Source organism: Mobula birostris, chromosome 20, assembly GCF_030028105.1.
Source record: "Mobula birostris isolate sMobBir1 chromosome 20, sMobBir1.hap1, whole genome shotgun sequence".
Taxonomy (NCBI): domain Eukaryota; kingdom Metazoa; phylum Chordata; class Chondrichthyes; order Myliobatiformes; family Myliobatidae; genus Mobula; species Mobula birostris.
Window position 1 is genome coordinate 8,469,458 of NC_092389.1, and position 22,752 is coordinate 8,492,209.

At 40.2% G+C, this 22,752-nt stretch overlaps 1 protein-coding gene across 4 annotated transcripts in view; it reads right to left on the bottom strand.

The window, feature by feature from the left end:
* The window catches only part of ube4a (ubiquitination factor E4A (UFD2 homolog, yeast)), an 83,976-nt gene that overhangs the window by 39,171 nt on the left and 22,053 nt on the right, over positions 1-22,752 (bottom strand). For all 4 annotated transcript variants that reach the window (XM_072283967.1, XM_072283964.1, XM_072283966.1 and 1 more), the window contains 8 exons: positions 21,842-21,994; positions 13,631-13,790; positions 11,266-11,468; positions 9,201-9,392; positions 7,145-7,478; positions 4,248-4,374; positions 2,757-3,064; positions 145-277 (listed from right to left, as the gene is read on the bottom strand). In XM_072283967.1, the coding sequence (XP_072140068.1) occupies positions 145-277; positions 2,757-3,064; positions 4,248-4,374; positions 7,145-7,478; positions 9,201-9,392; positions 11,266-11,468; positions 13,631-13,790; positions 21,842-21,994 (1,610 nt within the window). The remainder of the gene's footprint in view (positions 1-144; positions 278-2,756; positions 3,065-4,247; positions 4,375-7,144; positions 7,479-9,200; positions 9,393-11,265; positions 11,469-13,630; positions 13,791-21,841; positions 21,995-22,752) is intronic.

Here is a 22,752-nt window from a genome sequence, read left to right on the forward strand (position 1 = left end):
GTGCTTGCTACTGGAACTTGTGTAATGGAAGAGTGCAGTATTAGCATATAATAACTCCCAATGCAAAATCTGCTATATTTAAGGTTTACACATTGCTGATGGTGCAAGGCCCACCAGCAAATTGAAAAAGTTCCTGGCCTTTACCTCTCTACGTTACCCATGAATACAGTGACAAAGTTTAGAGGCTGTTCCAGGGAATCGCCTGTAGTTTCCAGAATGTCATCTGCAAATCTTCGTAAGAAGATGAAAAAATCTCCCAGATTTTCAGCAAAGAATTCTGTGACAAAGAAATACAATAGTGACTATATCAAAATAATCAGTGTACTTTATTAACTAGAAAGTACTTTACAATCTTCCTCAGCAAATTATGTTGATATGAAAAGGGTTTACAGGTAATTAGATCCTACTATTCCAAAATTCTAATATAACCACTGCATCGACACTTCTAATGCCACTCTGCCCAAAAAGATAAGACAGGCCTGGTAATTGCAATGATTATAAATTCTGCTTTAATACTTAGAAGTAAAACTTTGGATCACTGCAACTGACCATGAACCACCCACCACTCCCACTTATCAAACTCCATTATTCAGTTAGGTAGCATTCTGGAAAATGATCCTATGGTCTGGGTGGCACCAGCAAACAACACAACCAAGGGCGACATCCTCCACGGTCACGAAACTACTTCTTTCACGTCTTCGTTTTCTTTCAAATGTGAATCTGTTATTTGTGGAGCCTGTGATCTACATTTTGGTGGTGTTTTTTCAGGCCGATTGAGCAATCTGGCACCTTGCTGTCTCCGAGGGTGCTCTGTGAGGCCTCGAGATGGTACGCGAGCCCATGATCTACTCCATTTGTTGTTGATCTCACTGATTAAAGCACCAAAGAAGATTGAAATCATCAAGACGAGTGCAGAAGACGAGGGGGTTTTCAGCACCATCTACCAGCCTCTAGCTCACTGCTGCTGGAGGAAGGTGTCTGCATGACTTTCAAAAGCTCTCTCTCTCCCTCGATGCCGCCAGAGGATAGTGCCGGAGTTCTGGGTCTTGGGCAAGGTTTAGTCGATACACTTTGTGGATTAGACTCTGTAGTTCACATTATGATGGGTTTCTGGTCGCTCCCTTTTTTTTTTTATTGCTATTTTGGGCAATATTGAATCGGAGTGCCATGCAGGTAACAAACACTGAGCTGAATATGCCTAGACTCTATCAATGTTTTCTTTTAAATTCTGTGTTCTTCGCTCGTTTTTTTTGTTGCCATTTGCGCGATTTTTTTTTGCGCGGGGGGCAGGGTTTGATGTTTTTCTTTAAATGGGTTCCATGGTTTTTCTTTGTTTTATGGCTGTTTGTGGGAAGGCAAATCTCAGGATTGTATCTCTGCATACATACTTTGACAATAAATGCTTTTTCAGTACACACTGGCTCTGCTATAATTAAGAAAGCCAGACCCAAATAGGGCTAAATAACAGATGTAAACCAATATATTTCGGCAGACTGCATCATTAAAATCCTGGAGGTAAAAGTAACAAGGAATCTGGGGTGGTTGGCGGGTCTGTAAAAACTAGGTGAAGAAAGATGAGCTCAGGATATTAAATTACCATAAAAAAGCAAGATAATGGGAGTGAGATGTACTTATAAGCCTAGTGAACAATATTACATTAAAAGATAGACTAATCCTTCATTATAAACAAAAAATAATTCACCCTTGGCCATGCTCACATGTGTGCACAGTTAAAGCAGCAAAAAGGCATGGGATGTATGCCAATTGTAATCGAGAATAAGGAAAGAAAACACAAAGTCATAAAGATGGTAAGCAAAAAAATTAAATAGCAAACTCACTTTTTCAAGCGGATTATACAGCTCCAATATATCACTTGGCTAGCACAAGGGAGCAACAACTGAATTTTAATTTAATAATGCACACTCATTTTAATAATAAAATGAACAATTATCAATGAAATTACACTGGCAGCCATTATTTTGTAGTGTCCAAAGACACACCATCTGCATAGATAAACTTTTAGCTCTAAAATACTGTTTCAGCAAGATCATGGCCTGTTTTTTATTTCAGCTTTATTCACCTAATATGGCTTCCTATCCTTGATTATATTTATCTATTAAAGATCAGCACTCAGTGGCCATATTATTAGGTACATCTGTACACCTGCTCATTAATGCAAATAGCTAATCAGCCAATCATGTAACAGCAACTCAATGCATAAAAGGATGCAGACACAGTCAAGAGATTAGTTGTTGCTCAGAACAAACATCAGGATGGAGAATAAGTCTGATCTAAGTGAATTTGACTGTGGAATGATTGTTGATGCCAAATGGGGTGGTTTGAGTATCTCAGAAACTGATCTCCTGGGATTGTCACACACAACAGTCTCTTATACAGAAAATAGTGCAAAAAAACAAAAACATCCAGTGGGTGGCACTTAAGTAGGTGAAAAAGCCTTGTAATGAGAGAGGTCAGAGGATGGCCAGACTGGTTCAAGCTGACAGGAAGGTGACAGTAACTTAAAAGTGGTGTGCAGAAGAGCATCCCTGAATGCACACCACCATCGAACCTTGAAGTGGATGGGCTACAGCAACAGAAGATCATGAACATACACTCAGCGGCCACTTTATTAGGTGCAGGAGGTACCTAATAAAGAGGCCAATGAGTGCATTAATATCAGCTTAAAAATATCATTGATTCAGCAGCCACAGAATCATATCAATGTGCTTAAATCATTGTTAGGACATGCTATATACCTGGAACATGAGAAAGCATGCAGTATTCCACTTCCAGAAGAGGGAATTTCACCTCCATGTATTCTGTTCCTTGATTGCCTAGCGAAAACTGGACCAATATTGTTGAGCTGGAGATCTGCAGGTTCATACAATTCTGGAGCATCTGTGGCTCTGTGGCTGCTGCTTTAGTTGATAAGTATATAGTCATCAGCCGTTCAAATTGCTCACGCAGATTGTCTGCAGCTGGATTGGAAGATTGCTGTGCTTCCCTCCAAGCAACTTGCAGTCGGTGCAGACTCTGGTTCATCTTTATCATTTGATCATGTAATCTGAGAAATAGAAAATACAGTTGCAGCATTGGGAGTTTGTGTGAAAATGCATTCTTGGGGAGATCCCACAGAGGCATTGCATTCCAGAAAAATCCTATGATAGAAAGTGAGAAATTCTGCCTTCAGATCAGGCTACCTTCCAATGCCTGAACTTAAACATGCAATTCGAAAGAAAAAGTAAGTCACAGCAGTATAACAGTAACTGCATTCTTAATGATCACATTGGCTTTTCAAAGTTATGAATTTGTAAGTTAGTTAAGATATCAATTAAGTCAATTCCAATTTTAAAGAGAATTTATATAACTCGGAACACTGGAGATTGTAGAAATAATGAGTAATAAATCGTAAAAATGACCAAAAAAGTCCTCTCCACTTTTAATTTGACCATCATCAGCTACTTAGCCAATGAGGGATCATACCCTGAAAATCACCCTTTAAAAACAATCCTTTCCATTTATCTCCTATACCCAAATACTTATCTATTAGGAGATAATCAATGGATTTCCAGGACACAACTTTCCTCATTTGAGTTTCAACATAGGACACTTGACCACAATGTTACCTTTACCTTAAATAAATACAGATGATGCTGGTAACACTCAGCATATCAGCCACATCTGCAGGACGTGTGTTAATGTTTTAGGTCAAAGACCCTTCATCAGAGCTGAGAGAGAGAAAGTAAATTAACTTTAAATTACGAAGAGGATAAGGGTAGGATGGAGAGGACAAAGTTCTGACAAAGGCTCTTCGAGAAATCTTGTTTCACTTTGCACGCATATTGCATGATTTGCCAAGTGATTTTATTATTTTTAATATCCAGATTCACTAAAATATATTCTATAATTTCTAACGTGATTGTCAGCAGCCTTCTACAGCTCGAAAACTACCATATTCATAAACATTCAATACCTTTACTGTTCTTACTGACTGCATGAATTCACACATCCTCATTTAAAACATCAGAACAATGAGGCTTTGTAGCCACTCCATTGTTCACTCACAGTTGATGATTAGCATCCAAATTAGTAGCCGGGTCACCCCAAAAATAAGATTTCATTTCATCTTATAGTTAAACCTCCCTATCTATGGAAGTGACAGGAAAACTAAATGGCTGATGATATAACCCAGTTTTCAGGCTTACACAATTTCTTACATTTGAGCTACTCATGTATTTCCTCAGTACCTGTGAAAACCCAAACGCAAAGCAAACTGAGTCAAGATTAAATTCTCTGTGACCAAGTTGTACGTTTCAGCAAATGGTGGTTCGAGTCCCTGTGGCACTGGAATCAAGCAGGTCTCCTTATCCAAACCTAATGTAAAGAAATAAAAAGCTCTCAGAAAAGTTTTTCCTGCTTTAAAATCTTACTTAACATGATTCATTGGAGAGAGATTTTCTGAATTAAGGCTTAATAATTTACACACTGTATTATAGACACAAAATTCAGTGAGCTTGTACCCGTTTACAGGTATTAATATGGTTTCAATCATTGTTCCCTTAAGCTGCATCGATGCTCGGTCACATAGTAACTGAAATGCTCCCGGGTACTTAGTCTTTGTTGCCACACCGCTGGAATTTTCTTTTATACGTTATTATAATTTTGAAATTATGCTAATATAATTGCAAAATCACTTGCAATTGTGTTAATGAATATAATCCATGCATTTTCTAAATAGTAAACATACCACAACCTTGACTTTGAAACTTTTTAGAGCTTCAACGTATTTACGTTGTCAGTGTCAATAAAAGGTATGTGATTTTTCAATTTTCACTCTAAATATTCTTAGTATGCATTTACAAAATAAAACACTTAAAGTGCCTGAAAAATGCGCAACAGTGTAAAAAAATTTCCTGCTCAGAGCAATGGTTGCCCGGCACAACTGTAAAAAAAAAATTAGAGGGAATGCTGGTTTCAATGTTTACTATGAAGAAAAATCTATATTTGTCAACAGAACTAGAAGTGTTAGGGCTGATTTATACTTGTGCGTACTAGCTTGCTCCGTAGCCTACGCAAGTGGCCTACGCCGTTGTGAGCATTTATACTTGTGCGTTGGTGTGTCTGAATCTCTCTGCAGTTCACCATCAAAACGCTAGTTGGCGGTGGGGTTTCTATGCCACTGTGTTGAGTTTCTTCGTGTTGAAATTCAACACGAAAAAACTCAAACTTCAAACAATGGTGACTGAAACTGAAGGAGGGTGAATTTTCTGTGCTTGTCCAGCCACAGAGACATGGACGAGGAAATGCATTTCAAATATTTTCGGATGTCAGCAGGTAGATTTTGACGATTTGGTTCATTGTCTCCAACCATTTATTTTGCATCAGCGTACGCACAAGTATACTCAGAGACCGGCAATCACCATTCGAGTTTTAGCTTCAGGTGGAAGTCAACAGGCTGTAGCAGCTAGCTACAAACTGGCGTCAAGCACAGGGTCCTCCATAATTTCGGAGGTCTGTAAAGTTTTATGGAAAGCATTGCAGCCAGAGTTCCTTCCCTGCCCTTCAGTCACCCAATGGGAAGCTATTGCAGCGTAGGAGGAAATGTGATGCTACCAAGCGGACCAATCACAGTTGTTCGGTCTGCATCGCCGAGACGTGTAGTTACATTTTGGGAGAGGTGCGCATTAGGCTACGGTGTAGGGTTGGCATAGAGTACAACGTAGGGTACGCGGCTACGCCGTACCTGCGGCATACATTTGACGCACAAGTATAATAGTTAACACATCAGAAGTGATTTCTGGTGCCCATGTTCAAAACATTTGTCAGCCACTTTTCACATGCAAATAACACACCTAGCTCCTTTAGCTTAACTAGATTATCAAGAACAGTGAAGGATACTTAACTGAGCAGGAAGCCAGTATATCCAACACCCTCTCTCCCTAACTGCTGCTTTGATCAGTCACCTGTTCTTATTATAGTCAACCCCTTCTTCACCCTAATTGTCACCTCAACCCACCAGCTCTCTTCCCTCACAAATTACCTCTACTTACAGTAATCACTGCCATCAGGACATTGTTGTTGATGCAGTGCTTTGAAATTCACATATTTCCTTCAGTCTGGCAGCTTAATTGTCTGCTGCAAATATCAGGTGGGCTTTTGTTTCTATATATCCAGAATCAGATTTTTAATATCACTAGCATATGTTGTGAATTATATTGTTTTGTGGCAGCAGTACATTGCAATACATAATTAAAAATGGGGATGGGGGAAGAGGAAGAGCGAGACCTTTATAAAAAGAGAACGAAGAAATCTGATGACAGTGGGGAAGAAGCTGTTCCTAAATCCAAGGAGAAAAATTCTAATGAATACAGCAGTTATTTTGCTCTCAATATAAATATTCCTATAATCAATGGAATCCATGGCCATCGATAAAGTGGCACTGATGAAACTGGTTCAGGGCATAAAGAACTGAAGTGACATTTGAACCCACAAGTCCTTTGGTTTCAGAGCGAGTTGCATTGCCAATCCAAGGTAACATTTATTTGTTGTTCACTATGAAAAGTGATAAGTTGTCTTGGATTGATTACACCCTACAGAACAGACATCATTGTCCCCAGTCAGTAAGAAGCTGGGACTCCCATCAATTGCAAGTGTAATTAAATACTACAAAGAGAGAATTGGCAACTTTTATGAGTTATGAAAATCAAACTTGCATAAAATGAAACCAAAACTAACTTACAAATAAAGCAAAATAAAATGGTCTCACCACAATGAACCTGCCAAGACATATGCTTATTTAGCAACATAGGAAAAATGGAGTTGGCTTGTCAAGTTTTTCCATTGGACACAAGGTGGCTGTTTAATCCAACCTCTCTCCTCCCAACCCTATTCTGTTATCAACAGCACCATGTTCTATACTTTAACTCCATCTAGCATTGCTCAAATCAATTTCCACAATTCACTAGGATTATGGGTTTCTGATACCGTAACTGCAGCATGGATGGGAAGTTAACCAGGAAGATTATATATAAAAACACAACTTGCACAAAGAGCTTGTGGAAGATGGCATACATTAATCTTAACCCTAATCAAAAGTACGATTAGACAGTAGTAAAAAGCCACCCATTCCCATTTCAGCTCATACCTTTCATATGCACATTTCTACTTTTCCGTTCTTCTTCATTCAGTTCTTTCAATGAACAGTAAGTAGGGTTAAACGTTAGAAGCTTCGGTGACTTTGGTTTGCAGAAAGGTTGGCAGAGTTTCAGCAAAGCAGCACCAAGGTTCAGGAAGAAGGCATCCGATGCATACATTTGGAAGAAGAGATCTGGCATCTGGTTGGCCCAGATTTTTGTCCGCCCAGAGTTGGCATGGAAACAGTTTCCAAGCCAAGAGAGGATGCCATGTTTTGTATCCGGAGAAAGCTGGATGAGGTTCCGCAGAATCTGATGAATTTTGTCATGAAGTTGAACCATGAACTGTGAAATAGTACAACATCTGATGTAAGCTGCAGGAAAACTAGTACTCAAAATGAGGCAAAGCAACAAGCCACAAATCTAATAAGAATTCACAGTAAATCTATGTGCACACTAAATGACAAAGGGATTCAAAATGAAATTTAAAGAACAAGTTTTAGAACTATTAAACTCATCTGATCTAAACAAACACATGCTTAGCCACTATCAACACCATGTTTAATGGAATAACTCAATAAAGAATCTAAATTTACAGAGTAATATCACACAACATACCCCAAGGGTCTCAGACCTGAAACATTTTCTCAAATACTGCCCAACTTGCTAAGTTTTTGTTACATCTGCACTTCATTTTGCTTTTCAGACTATTGAGAATACCCCAAAGTAAATGTTTACAGGCAACACTGTAACAACCTTGGCCAAAAACAATTTAAATTTTGCACAATATCCATCTATGCACTTGGTCATGGCTATGGTTAACCCTTAATAATTTCAGACCAGTTCAGATGCTTTTGTGTACAAGGGAATTGCAACCCACAGAAATCGGCATGTTAAACTATATCCAAAGAAGTTTGTACTTGAAACATATTTGCTTTTGTAGAATTTTATGTGTGGGAAGGGAGGGGGGATGTCACGATGTGAAAACACCAATGATCAAACAGAAGTTGAAAGAACACATTGCAATCTGCCTGCAATACGACTTATAATACATTTTTACTTAGCCAAACAAGTGGAAAACTTGGATAATTCAAGAAAATTTAGAATTCACAAAAAAGACATTCATATATTTACTGAGCATCTATGAAAAAGGAGTATGCACCTTTTGTAATGGAAGATGTCATGGGTCTGGGGGGCAAAATAAGTACTGCTGGGTTGTGGAATATCTATCACATTGCTAAACTGCTACAGAAATGGTTTATCTTAATAGAAGCAGTGTTTATATAGTGAATGGAATGATGAATAAAAAGGCTGTTTTTATGCTGAATACCAAGTTTCTTATGTCCAAGGTGGTGGAAAATTATAATATATCACAATATATACCTAATCTAACCTATGCATACAAACAATAGAATTAAGGTCTGTCTCATTGACAGCCATTACCTTTCACTTGTATGGCATAAATGACATGCCACTGATGTTAATTTGCAACTCTGTATGGAACAAGCTGCTGGATATAATACTGTGCACATCACATACGTGAATAATACAAACTTAATCAAATTAAAGAAACGGACATGAGACCAATGACTCAACTGATGACTATTAATCAAAATGCAACACAATTACAAAAGGGAAAAACACAATGCTCAATCCTGATCTTTTGCCAGTTACCCAGACACTAGTTTAATTTTGTCAGTAGCAAGTCCATTACAAACGACCAGAATCTCAGGATTGAGTTTAATAAGGGGAAATTCTCTTTGGATTCTGGCACCTATGTGTTGTGCAGAAGTCTTTGCTGGATTGTGGTTAGGGACGTTGTGTGGCTAGATGATGAAATTATGGGAGGCAAGAGAAGTCATAGGCTCTCTACTAATGGATGGCCTCGGAAAAGTCATTGGCAATTCTTGAGCCTCTTGCATGCTGAAACAAAAATAATGTTTGCAATCTATCCTCCAGCTTGAAGCAGGGTATGGCCATCTGAAATGAAAATGGTGGAAAATAACAAATTGTATGCACCACACCAAGTTACAGCCCCTCAAAGAAACTAGCCTGCAAAACACGTACCTGGTGAATATTTGACTCTTGAACTTTTATTTCCTGAGGACCAGACCGTGATGGGCTCAAAAAATATAAGTGACTTTCCACCAATCCTGGAGTCTTCAGCAAACAAGAAATGTTCAGGACAGTTCCCAGCAGGGTCTGCTGGTACATGTTACCATTTTTTGGATCCTTTGGTTCAATGTATGTCAAGAAAGCCTATTGACAGATTTAAGAAAATAATTACATTGAAATTTACAGATTTATCAAAAATCTAATATAGAATTTAAATATGCAACCAAGCAGCACCAATTGTATCTACACATTTTAAAAATAATTAGCAGCCACATTAAAACCTGTGGAAGGGTCCCAAAGATTATACAAATAAATGGCTTTTACCACTACCTCACAATAAGGTAGGATAGTAAAATAACATGAAGAAATAATGGAGGGTGATGTAGTTATTACAGAACCAGTGACCTGGGTTCAATTCAGCCGCTCTCTGTAAGGAGTTTGTATGTTTTCCTCGTGACCAGAGGGGTTTTATCCAGGTGCTTCAGTTTCCTCCCACACGCCAAAGACGTACAAGTTAGTAGGTTAATTAGTCACAAGGATGTAATTGGGTGACGTGGTCTCAATGAACTAGAAGGGCCTACGACCATGCTACATCTCTAAATAAGTGTTTTACTAAATAAAAATAAAAACAAAGGATTTGTTTGTGATTGGTACAAAGATTAGCATTTTGCATCAAGGGAAGGATTGGTAATTTAGTGTCTTGAGAAAGGCAGAGCCGGGATATGAATACAAAGCTATGCAAAATTGAGTGAGGGTTTGTGAGACTAGCTGCGCTGAGTTCCACCATAGTTTAATACCCAAAATACAAGCATTTGAAGAAAGTAGCTGTGGAAAACTGAAAGCCATGGAACTAGTTCAAGTCACCAATTTAACAGCTGAACAAGAACAGGAGGAACAAGAAAATAAAGCTGACAGTTACATTTCTAAAGTAGCTTTCATCAGGTAAGCTATTCTCGGTTTAAGTGTGAAGAAATGAAGTGCTAATGTTTAACATTCCTCAGGGTTACTTCCAAAGTTAATATAGCAATCTTTGTCGCTGCAGCACAACAGAAGTAATTTATGCTGAGTTCATTTTTCTGTTCAAACAAATAATCAAAACAGTACACCTTGCGAACAACTTCCCATTCTGTACATTAAGATGTCTGGAATCACCATGATAGTTTGAATTTTTCATTACTAGTCTGGGATAGTGCACTCATCAATTGCTACAGTATACTAGGAGCAAGTTATATTCTAAATTTAATTCTATGTAAAAAAAAAATTATCAAGGTGAAATACAAGGTCAATCAATCCATTGCCTGTATTTAAAGATTCAGTGAAACCAGGACAGATATAACACCCATCTTCAAACAGCATTAATCAAACATTTTAGTTGAACCAGTGGACAAGGCTGTCCCACAATGCAAGTAACACATATACAATGGTAGAAGAGAACAAGAAATTTGTTTTAATCACAAAATATTCTTTGTTTAGCCATACAGCATGGAGTAGGCCCTTCAAGCCATGCTGCTCCAGCAACCCCCAATAAACCAGATTAACATGAACCCTAACCCAATTATGAGACGATTTACAATGACCAATTAACTTACCCAGTATATCTTTGGACTGTGGGAGGAAACCGAAAGACCCAGAGAGTTCATCTACTAATCTAAAATTGGCACTTTATTGTTTACCTGCACTGAACTTTTTCGGTAGCTTTTACACTTTATTCTGCATTGTTATTATTTTATCTTATTCTAGCTCAATGCACTGTGTAATGATTTGATCTGCATAAACAGAATGTAAGACAAGCATTCCATTGTATCTTGGCACATGTGAAAATAATAAATCAATAGCAATCAATACACATTACAAATGTCTGGACCGCTGAGTTGAACGGCATTTTAGGGAATGCATCTAACAGATTATAATACTCAATCACTTATTCTACATCAAGTTAACAGAAACAAAGCCAAACTAAAATAAAGCCCCAGCCACCATATATGCAAAATAGGACAGAATTTTAGAGATATCTTACTTGTGCTAGATCAAACTGTCGAGTGAAATAAAGAAGAATATCCAGATAGCTGTACAGCATTACATGGCAAAGATCCAATTCTTTAATACGGTGCAATAATATGTCCAACACTGGAAATATGACTTCATTGAATGTCCTGACCTCTTCATCTGCCTTTAACATAACTATGACTTCATCCATGAACTCAGCAACATCTTCAAACTCTGTATAGGTAACAGAGATTACACCAAAGAATTTAGAATTTATGATAAAATAGCTTACCACTAAGAATGTTCATTGCAAAACAGATTTTAAAAACTTAAAATTCTTATGAGTAGGGAGTAGAAACTTAACTGATTTTTGGATGGGTGACCATGATGGATTAAATGACACTCCACATCTATATCCATCTCACCCACTGAGACTTTGCTATCAGAAGAAACAAGGGTATAATGATACACAAAGTCACATTTCATCCCACTTCCCTGTAGACTTGTTAGGCTTTAAGTGATGGTGTCAGTCTAGCCTTATTACTTTATCAGCTGGGTGCCTCCAACTTTGGTTCGTTTAAGAATTATTTTATTTCAAGCCTTTATTTGCAAGTTAAAGCAGTTCCTATACAACAAGAGATCCTGCAGATACTGGAAATCCAGCGGAAAACACACAACATGCTGGAGGAACTCAGTAGGTAAGGCAGTATCTATGGAGAGGAATAAACAGCTGGCTTTTTGGGGTGAGACCCAAAGGGAGAAACAGGCCAGAATAAGAAGAGGGGAGGGAAAGAGTATAAGCTGGCAGATGATAGGTGAAGCCAGGTGAGGGGGATAGGTTGGTGAATGGGGAAAGAGGAATGAAGTGAAAAGCTGAGAGGTGATAGGTGGAAAAGGTAAAAGGCTGGAGGAGGAATCTGATAAGAGAGGAGAGTGAACCATGGGAGAAAGGGAAGGAAGGGCACTAGAGGGAGATGATACACAGGTGAGAAGAGAACGGATAAGAGGGGAGCCACAATGGGGAATGCATAAATGGAGAACGGTAGGGGGAGGGAAGATATTGCCAGATGTTAGAGAAATTTATGTTAATGCTGTTAGGGTGGAGGCTACCCAGCTGGAATAGGAGGTGTTGCTCCTCCAATCTGAGAGTGGCCTTATTGTGGCAGTAGAGGAGGCCATGTACTAACATGTCAGAATGGGAATGGGGAGTGGAATTAAAATGATTGGCCACTGGGAAATCTTGCCTGCTACAGATGGAGGAAAGGTGCTTAAAAAAGTGGTCATCCAATTAACGTCAGGTCTCAATGAGACTACATCCAGAGCGCCCACAACAATTCCATCCGCGAACAGAAACATTGCTAGATTTCAAACCAAGTCCGGATATCTGGATTTCAGAACATTCAGCACCACTTGACTCCCTCACCCCTCCAGGCCGACTATTTGTTTCTTTGTCTGTGAAGGTCCTACTAGAAAGCTGAAACTTATCAAGTGCTGCAATCCATGCAACAACGCGATGAATAAAATTTGTATTGATTTTCCAAAACTAGTGTATTAGAAATCAGTAGTCAACTGTAAATTCAAAATAATTACTTGTACACACTACAACGAATAAGCACACAATTTCAATGGGAACCACTGCTCTCAAACAAACTATACTTGAAATAGTTTGTTCAATGACTGGCATGTTAGAAACAGGATTGGAAACCCATTGTATTTTACACATGACCTGGCAATGTGAGAGTTCTCTACAGAAGTTGCCTGACCTACTGAGTCTTTTCAGCAATTTCATATTTCCTACATCCACAATTTTAAAATCACCATGGCAGTGGAGATGGATACACAGAAAGTGCATGGGTTTGAGTACCATTCCCAAAGGAAGACTTACTCTAACTATTCTAGGGACGATTTCAGTAGCAAGCTCCCTATGTGCAGCTCAGATAAAGCCAATTAATTTAACCAGGACTATAGTAGCCCTTTTATCCCTTCTACTGAGACCCATTCAGCTCCTTTGTCATCAACTCAGGTTCCAATTTTGCAGAAACACTGAAGGTGCACAGCACTCCAGCACCCCAGCTGACATCACCGCTATTCTCACCTACTGAACAATTTTGCTTTTCATATCAATTGTGATTAAGTTTCTTGGGCAATGACAAATAGAACAACAGAGTACATAATTCAACCACTAATTCTGACTAGAATGCTAATCACTTTAAAGATACTGCACTGGTCATAAAGGAGTTGGAGTCTGAGCTTTTGGCAGGTGGTGTACAATTGCACTTCCATATTCAAAATTCCAAAAATACATCCTTCCATATCCACCAAGTTCCAAACTACAGAACAATGTAAAATGCTTCAACACACCTCACACAAATAACACGACTGGAATATTTACTTACGTGGCCCACTTACTCCTTCTAGAAGCAAATCAACGACTTGTTCGGAGATATTCTGATTGACATAGATCTCAGGTGTGAGAAGGGCAGTGTGTGCATTAGACACAGTCAAGGCCTTACAACGAACAGCATATGTCAATAGGTTTTCTGGTACCTTTGTAATCTATTGAGAAAATATTATTTTTCAAATTGCAGGACAAAAAAAACATACAATTATGTAAAACTTTCCAAATAGACTAATTTCCACACTGATTTTAACTCAAAGACTGAAAGTAGTTATAAATTGCTTTGCCTTTTTAAACATGTCCATCTGAACCACACCTCCTTTAGGCAAAAGCTTTCTTCAAGTACTGAAATTGTGTAAAGTGAGAAATTCAGTGCAGTTGAGGGTAACTATGATGACCATAGAATAGTACAGCACAGTACAGGACCTTCGACCCACAATGTTGTGCCGACCCTTAAACCCTACCTCCCATATAAACCCCCAACTTAAACTCCTCCATATACCTGTCTAGCAGTCTCTTAAATTTCACGAGTGTATCTGCCTCTGCCACTGACTCAGGCAGTCTATTCCACGCACCAACCACTCTCCGAGTAAAAAACCTTCCTCTAATATCCCCCTTGAACTTCCCACCCCTTACCTTAAAGCCATGTCCTCTTATACTGAGCACTGGTGCCCTGGGGAAGAGGCCCTGGCTGTCTACTCTACCTCCTCCTCTTAATATCTTGTATACCTCTATCATGTCTCCTCTCATCCTCCTCCTCTCCAAAGAGTAAAGCCCTAGCTCCCTTAATCTCTGATCATAATGCATACTCTCTAAACCAGGCAGCATCCGGGTAAATCTCCTCTGTACCCTTTCCAATGCTTCCACATCCTTCCTATAGTGAGGTGACCAGAATTGGGCACAGTACTCCAAGTGTGGCCTGACCAGAGTTTTATAGAGCTGCACCATTACCCGGCGACTCTTAAACTCTATCCCTCGACTTATGGAAGTTAACATCTCATAAGCTTTCTTAACTACCCTATCTACGTGAGGCAACTTTCAGGGATCTGTGGACATGTACCCCCAGATCCCTCTGCTCCTCCACACTACTAAGTATCCTGCCATTTACTTTGTACTCTGCCTTGGAGTTTGTCCTTCCAAAGTGTACCACCTCACACTTCTCCGGGTTGAACTCCATCTGCCACTTCTCAGCCCACTTCTGCATCCTATCAATGTCTCTCTGCAATCTTCGACAATCCTCTACACTATCCACAACACCACCAACTTTTGTGTCGTCTGCAAACTTGCCAACCCACCCTTCTAACCCCCCCCCCGATCGTTTATAAAAATCACGAAAAGTTGAGGTCCCAGAACCGATCCTTGTGGGACACCACTAGTCACAATCCTCCAATCTGAATGTACTCCCTCCACCACTACCCTCTGCCTTCTGCAGGCAAGCCAATTCTGAATCCACCTGGCCAAACTTCCCTAGATCCCATACCTACTAACTTTCTGAATAAGCCTACCATGTGGAACCTTATCAAATGCCTTACTAAAATCCATGTAGATCACATCCACTGCACTACCCTCATCTGTATGACTGGTCACCTCCTCAAAGAACTCTATCAGGCTTGTTAGACACGATCTGCCCTTCACAAGCCATACTGACTGTCCCTGATCAGACCACAATTCTCTAAATGCCCATAGATCCTATCTCTAAGAATCTTTTCCAACAGCTTTTCCACCACAGACGCAAGGCTCACTGGTCTATAATTACCCAGACTATCCCTACTACCTTTTTTGAACAAGGGGACAACATTCGTCTCCCTCCAATCCTCTGGTACCATTCTCGTGGACAACGAGGACATGAAGGTCCTAGCCAGAGGCTCAGCAATCTCTTCCCTCGCCTCGTGGAGCAGCCGAGGGAATATTCCGTCAGGTCCCAGGAACTTATCTGTCCCAATGTATTTTAACAACTCCAACACCTCTTCTCCCTTAATATCAACATGCTCCAGAACATCAACCTCACTCATATTGTCCTCACCTTCATCAAGTTCCCTCTCGTTGGTGAATATCGAAGAGAAGTATTCATTGAGGACCTCGCTCACTTCCACAGCCTCCAGGCACATCTTCCCACCTTTATCTCTAATTTGTCCTACCTTCACTCCTGTCATCATTGTTCTTCACGTAACTAAAGAATGCCTTGGGGTTTTCCTTTACCCTACTCGTCAAGGCCTTCTCATGCTCTCTTCTTAAGCTCCTTTCTTGCTACCCTATATTCCTCAATAGACCCATCTGATCCTTGCTTCCTAAACCTCATGTATGCTGCCTTCTTCCACCTGACTAGATTTTCCACCTCACTTGTCACCCATGATTCCTTCACCCTACCATTCTTTATCTTCCTCACTGGGACAAATTTATCCCTTACATCCAGCAAGAGATCCCTAAACATCGACCACGTGCCCATAGTACATTTCCCTGCAAAAACATCATCCCAATTCACACCCGCAAGTTCTAGCCTTATAGCCTCATAATTTGCCTTTCCCCAATTAAAAACTTTCCTGTCCTCTTTGATTCTATCCTTTTCCATGATAATGTTAAAGGCCAGGGAGTGGTGGTCACTGTCCCCCAGATGCTCACTCACCGAGAGATCTGTGACCTGACCCGGTTTGTTACCTAATACTAGGTCTAGTATGGCATTCCCCTAGTCGGCCTGTCAACATATTGTGACAGGAATCCGTCCTGGACACACTTAACAAACTCTGCCCCGTCTAAGCCATTGGAACTAATCAGGTGCCAATCAATATTAGGGAAGTTAAAGTCACCCATGATAACAACCCTGTTATTTTTACACCTTTCCAAAATCTGCCTCCCAATCTGCTCCTCGGCATCTCTGCTCCTACCAGGGGGCCTATAGAATAGTCCCAATAGAGTAACTGCTCCCTTCCTGTTCCTGACTTCTACCCATACTGACTCAAAAGAGGATCCTGCTACATTTCACACCTTTTCTGTAGCTGTAATAGTATCCCTGACCAGTAATGCCACCCGACCTCCCCTCCCCCCCATCCCTTTTAAAGCACTGAAATCCAGGAATATTGAGAATCTATTCCTGCCCTGGTGCCAGCCAAGTCTGTGTAATGGCCACTACATCATAATTCCATGTATGTATCCAAGCTCTCAGTTCATCACCTTTGTTCCTGATGCTTCTTGCATCGAAGTACGCGCACTTTAGCCCTTCTACCTTACTACCTTTACACCCTCTTCAATTGACAACTGAATGGAAATTACCACTACTCATTTTCTCACCACACGTGAAGAAAAGTCAACTGAATGACAGAAGAGGTTTACTATGCCCAAGAATTCAGGCACATAGTACGGTATTTGCCAATGTGGAGCAGAGAGTGAGTTTGTAAAATCTGATGGGAGCAAAGGATGTTGGAAATAGCAAGGGTGAACACTGCGGGAGAGGTACAGGCAGGTGGCAGAAGAGTCAAAGGGTGATGGGGGGTGGGGCAGGTGCAGGCACACCCACCTTGAGACACCAGGCAAAGTCATTTGATTCCAAACAATTGGTTTATTGATCAATTTAATGATCAATTGGTTCTGATTATTACAGAATGTCTCTCTTGTGCTTCCCACTCCCTCCCCTCTCCATTACCCTCTTCCCACTCTCAGTTCACTACAGAGACCCACATCAGATTCAGGGTTTATCATCACTCATGCGTCATGAGAATTTTTATTTGTGAATCACATGCTCCTTCCCCCCCCCCACCCCCCACAGTAGAGCCCAACAAAACAGGGAAAATTGTAAAGAATGGAAAACTAAGAATTCTAAAACTGAAATGTCAGCAGCAAGTATCCATGTCCCTTTGCCCAGCGCTTAGTTAAACCACCACTCGCAGCTATTACAGTCAGTAGTCTTTTTGGGTAAGTCTCTATGAGCTTTGCACAACTTGATGGAACAAGATTTGCCTATTCCTCCTTGCAAAATTGCCCATGTTAGTTGGAGAGAGGCAGTGGACAGCAACCTTGAGGTTTTGCCAAAGATGCTTGATCGGTTTTGAGGAAATTACCAGTAGGCGAGACAAGGGAGATGCAGTGCATGTTGTATATTTGGATTTTCAGAAGGCCTTTGACAAGAGGCTACTTAACAAGCTAAGAGCCCATGGAATTACAGGAAAGTTACATACGTAGATAGAGCGTTGGCTGATTGGCAGGAAACAGAGAGTGGGAATGAAGGGATCCTATTCTGGTTGGCTGCCGGTTACCAGTGGTGTTCCACAGGGATCAGTGTTGGGGCCGCTTATTTTTACATTGTACATCAACGATTTGGATTATGGAATAGATGGCTTTGTGGCTAAGTTTGCTGACGATACGAAGATAGGTGGAGGGGCCGGTAGTGCTGAGGAAACGGAGAGTCTGCAGAGAGACTTGGATAGATTGGAAGAATGGGCAGAGAAGTGGCAAATGAAGTACAATGTTGGAAAGTGTATGGTTATGCACTTTGGCAGAAAAAATAAACGGGCAGACTATTATTTAAATGGGGAAAGAATTCTAAGTACTGAGATGCAACGGGACTTGGGAGTCCTCGTACAGGATACCCTTAAAGTTAACCTCCAGGTTGAGTCAGTAGTGAAGAAGGCGAATGCAATGTTGGCATTCATTTCTAGAGGAATAGAGTATAGGAGTAGGGATGTGATGTTGAGGCTCTATAAGGCGCTGGTGAGACCTCACTTGGAGTACTGTGGGCAGTTTTGGTCTCCTTATTTAAGAAAGAATGTGCTGACTTTGGAGAGGGTACAGAGGAGATTCACTAGAATGATTCCGGGAATGAGAGGGTTAACATATGAGGAACGTTTGTCCGCTCTTGGACTGTATTCCTTGGAGTTTAGGAGAATGAGGGGAGACCTCATAGAAACTTTTTGAATGTTAAAAGGCATGGACAGAGTGGATGTGGCAAAGTTGTTTCCCATGATGGGGAAGCCTAGTACGAGAGGGCATGACTTAAGGATTGAAGGGCGCCCATTCAGAACAGAAATGTGAAGAAATTTTTTTAGTCAGAGGGTGGTGAATCTATGGAATTTGTTGCCACGGGCAGCAGTGGAGGCCAAGTCATTGGGTGTATTTAAGGCAGAGATTGATAGGTATCTGAGTAGCCAGGGCATCAAAGGTTATGGTGAGAAGGCGGGGGAGCGGGACTAAATAGGAGAATGGATCAGCTCATGATAAAATGGCGGAGCAGACTCGACGGGCCGAATGGCCTACTTCTGCTCCTTTGTCTTATGGTTTAATGTCAGGTCTCTGACTGGGCCACTCAAGGACATCAGTTTTCCTCTTTTGAAGCCATTTCATGGTTGCTCTGGCAGTGTGCTTTGGGTTGTCGTCCTGCTGAAAGAAGAACTTTCTCCCCAGTTTAAGCTTTCTGGCAGAGGCTAGCAGGTCTTTAAATCCAAAATCTCTCTGTATTCATTGTTGCACTAATTCTGACCAGACTTCCAGTCCCTGCTGCAGAAAGCATCTCCACAGCATGATGCCACCTCCACCATACATTAAGGACGGTGTTACCTGACTGATGCGTAATTTTAGATTTACACCACATGTACCACTTCGTATCGAGGCCAGAAAGCTCCACTTTAGTCTCATCTGATCACAAGACCTTATTTCACATCTTTACAGTACCTTTCAAGTGACACTTCGCAAGGTCATTACAGGCAAGGATATGCTTTTTTAACGAGGGCTTCTTCCTTGCCACTCTTCTATAAATACCCTTTTTGTGCAAGGCCTTAGAGACTGTAGAGCCATGAATTTCATCTCCAGTTGCAGCCACTGATTTCTACAGCTCACTCAGAGTGACTGTTGGCATTACAGTAGCCTCTCTTACAAGTGCCATTCTAAATTTAGAAGTGTGGCCAGACCTAGGCAATGTGGCTGTGGTTTCATTCTCCCCCCCAACATTTTCGCTGATGGACTGCATTGAGCTCCAAGACATGTTCAGTGCTTTTGAGAAGGTCGTGTACCCTTCCCCTGATTTGTGCTTCTCTATTATCATTTCCCTGACTTGTCTTGAATGCTCTTTTGTCTTTATTTTTGTTTGGTCTGTTGAAAATCTACCACAGTGTTGGACCTGACAGAGAGAGGGGGCATTTAATCTTATATATTCATTGAAAATAGGTGATCCTCCATTTTTCTACATCAACAAATTGGGCGAGTTGGTAAGGTAATACTGTATATTGCACCTGAGGAAAGTTAGCATTGTAATTACAAAGGGGATAAATATTTTTCAACCTCAATATAGATTTTTAATTTTTAATAAATTGACAGATTTTAGAATTTTTCTTCTGATTTGACATGACACAATGTTTTGTAGATTAGCTCAAAAAAATTCTACTTACAATATATTTTAAATTTAGAAAATGAGACAGTAAAATGTGAAAACAGTTGAGGGCTGAATGCTTTTTCAAGGCACTGTATCAGAAACAGGTTTATCATCACACACACTTTCTGTGCCAACAGTGCAATAAATAAAATTACTAATGTGCAAAAGTCTGAGGCACCCTAGCCTATAGTGCCTATAAAAAGTATTCACCCTGCCTGCCTGCCCCCCCACAACTTGGAAGTTTTCATATTTTATTGTTTTACAACTTTGGATCACAGTGGATTTAATTTAGCTTTTTTTGACTGATCAACAGGAAAAGACTCTTTTGTGTCAAAGTGAAAACAGATCTTTACAAAGTGATCTAAATTAATGACAAAAACTCAAAATAACTGATTGCATAAGTACACACCCCCTTCAGGATAGTATTTAGTAGATGAAACTTTGGCAGCAATTACAGCTTTGAGTCTGTGTGGCTAGGTCTCTATCAGCTTTGCACATCTGGACACTGCAACTTGGCCCCATTCTTCTTTACAAAACTGCTCAAGCTCTGTCAGATTGCATGGGGATCGTGAGTGAACAGCCTTTTTCGAGTCCAGCCACAAATTGTCAATTGGGTTGAGGTTTGAACTCTGATTCGACCACTCCAGGACATTATCTTTGGTGTTTTTAAGCCATTCCTGTGCAGCTTTGGCTTTATTCTTGGAGTCATTGTCTTGCTGGAAAACAAATCATCTCTCAAGTCACAGTTCTCTTGCAGACTGCATCAGGTTTTCCTTCAGGATTACTCAGTATTTTGCTGCATTCATTTTACTCTCTACCTTCACAAGCTTTCCAGGGCCTGCTGCAGTGAAGCATCCCCACAGCATGATGCAGCCACCATCATGCTTCATGGTAGGGATGGTATGTTTTTGATGATGTGCGGTGTTTGGTTTATACCAAAATAGGAATTTGTCTGATTGCTAAAAAGCTCCATTTTGGTTTAATCAGACCATTGAAACTTCTTCCAGCTGACTTCAGAGTTTCCCACATGCCTTTTGGCAAACTCTAGCTGAGATTTCATGTGAGTTCCCCCCACCCACAACAGTGACTTTCTCTTTGCCACTCTCCCATAAAGCTGGGACTGGTGAAGCACCCAGGCAACAGTTGTGTGCGCAGTCACTCCCGTTTCAGCCACTGAAGCTTGTAACTCCTCCAGAGCTGTCATGCGTCTCTTGGTGGTCTCCCTCACTAGTCCCCTCCTTGCACGGTCACTCAGTTTTGAGGACAGCCTGCTCTAGGCAGATTCACAGCTGTGCCATATTCTTTCCATTTCTTGATGATTGATTTAACTGTACTCCAAGGGATATTCAGTGACTTGGGGAATTTTTTTGCATCTATCTCCTGAATTTTAGTGGAGTTGCTTGGAGAGTTCTTTTGTCTTCATGGTGTAGCTTTGGCAAGGATACCAACTCACCTGTAGTTGGACCTTCCAGATACAGGTGTATTTTTACTACAATCAATTGAAACACTTTGACTGCACACAGGTCTCCAAAAAAAGAGATCACCATTAAACTATCTATGTAAATTCTAAAACCAATTGGTTGTACCAGTGATGATTTGGTGTGTCATATTAAAGGGGGGGGGGTGAATACTTATGCAATCAATTATTTTGTGTTTTATCTTTGTAATTAATTTAGATCACCTTGTAGAAATCTGTTTTCACTTTGACATGAAAGAGTCTTTTTGTGTTGATCAGTGTCAAAAAAAAACAAACTAAACCCACTGTGATTCAATGTTGTAAAATAATAATAGTGCCTACTTTTTATAGGCACTGTATGTGCCCAAGACAGTTGCACAGTACTGAATCGTGCATACCTCGCCTTTCACTCTTTGGAAACAAGCAAACAGGTACTTCATGACTTCCTTCTCTCCAGCATCTCGATCAGCAGTTACATTAATAATGTTTCCTGGTGTCATCCATATCAAATGAGTTCCAGGTTCTGGAATCAGCATTCGGCTAAACAAAGCCTGTTAAAGTAAACCGTAACTAAAGTTAATCTTTGCCACTGTAATTTCAGACAAAGGGTAAGGTGGCCATAATTCCGAGTTCTCTTCATTTCTATTGCTCTGATTCCTTATTTTTCAGAAAAGCAAAATACTGAACACAAACTCACATTGCCCATATGCATCAAGTATAATGCTGTCAGAAAGGTGTCGTTCCAGATTAAATACCATCAGTTAAAAAAAATTGTACTAAATGCTAAGTACAGAATATTTTAGCTTTAATTGGAATGTCTATGTGAAACCTTTTTAAAAGTAGTAAACGTAAACATCTGCAGAGGAAAAACTAATTCATGCCAATCTTAACAAAAGAGAAAAGAACTTGAGGGAGCACAATTTGTAATATACATTTTGCTTTCTCGAAAAACATTGTGACTTCTCATATCACAAGGTTCTCTAAACAATTTATGGATGAAAATAAACATTGAAAGTAGACCAAAACTTGTAATTTCACATCACTGACTTCAGAAAAATTCATTAGGGCATGACCATAGTAGTGAATTATTCTATTTTCGAACTACAATACATCAATTTGCAGATTGAAGTTCTTGATTTTTGATAGTCTTTCAAGTTAAGCAACAAATGCACATCCAGCAGTTTTTCCTCAAAGGAAATCAATTTTGAGAAGCAGTGTTGTATCTGCAGACACAAGTTTGCTGCCAACCTTCAAATTACATAAGCAGAAGCATTAATTACGGATCAGAATTATGAAACACACAAACTAA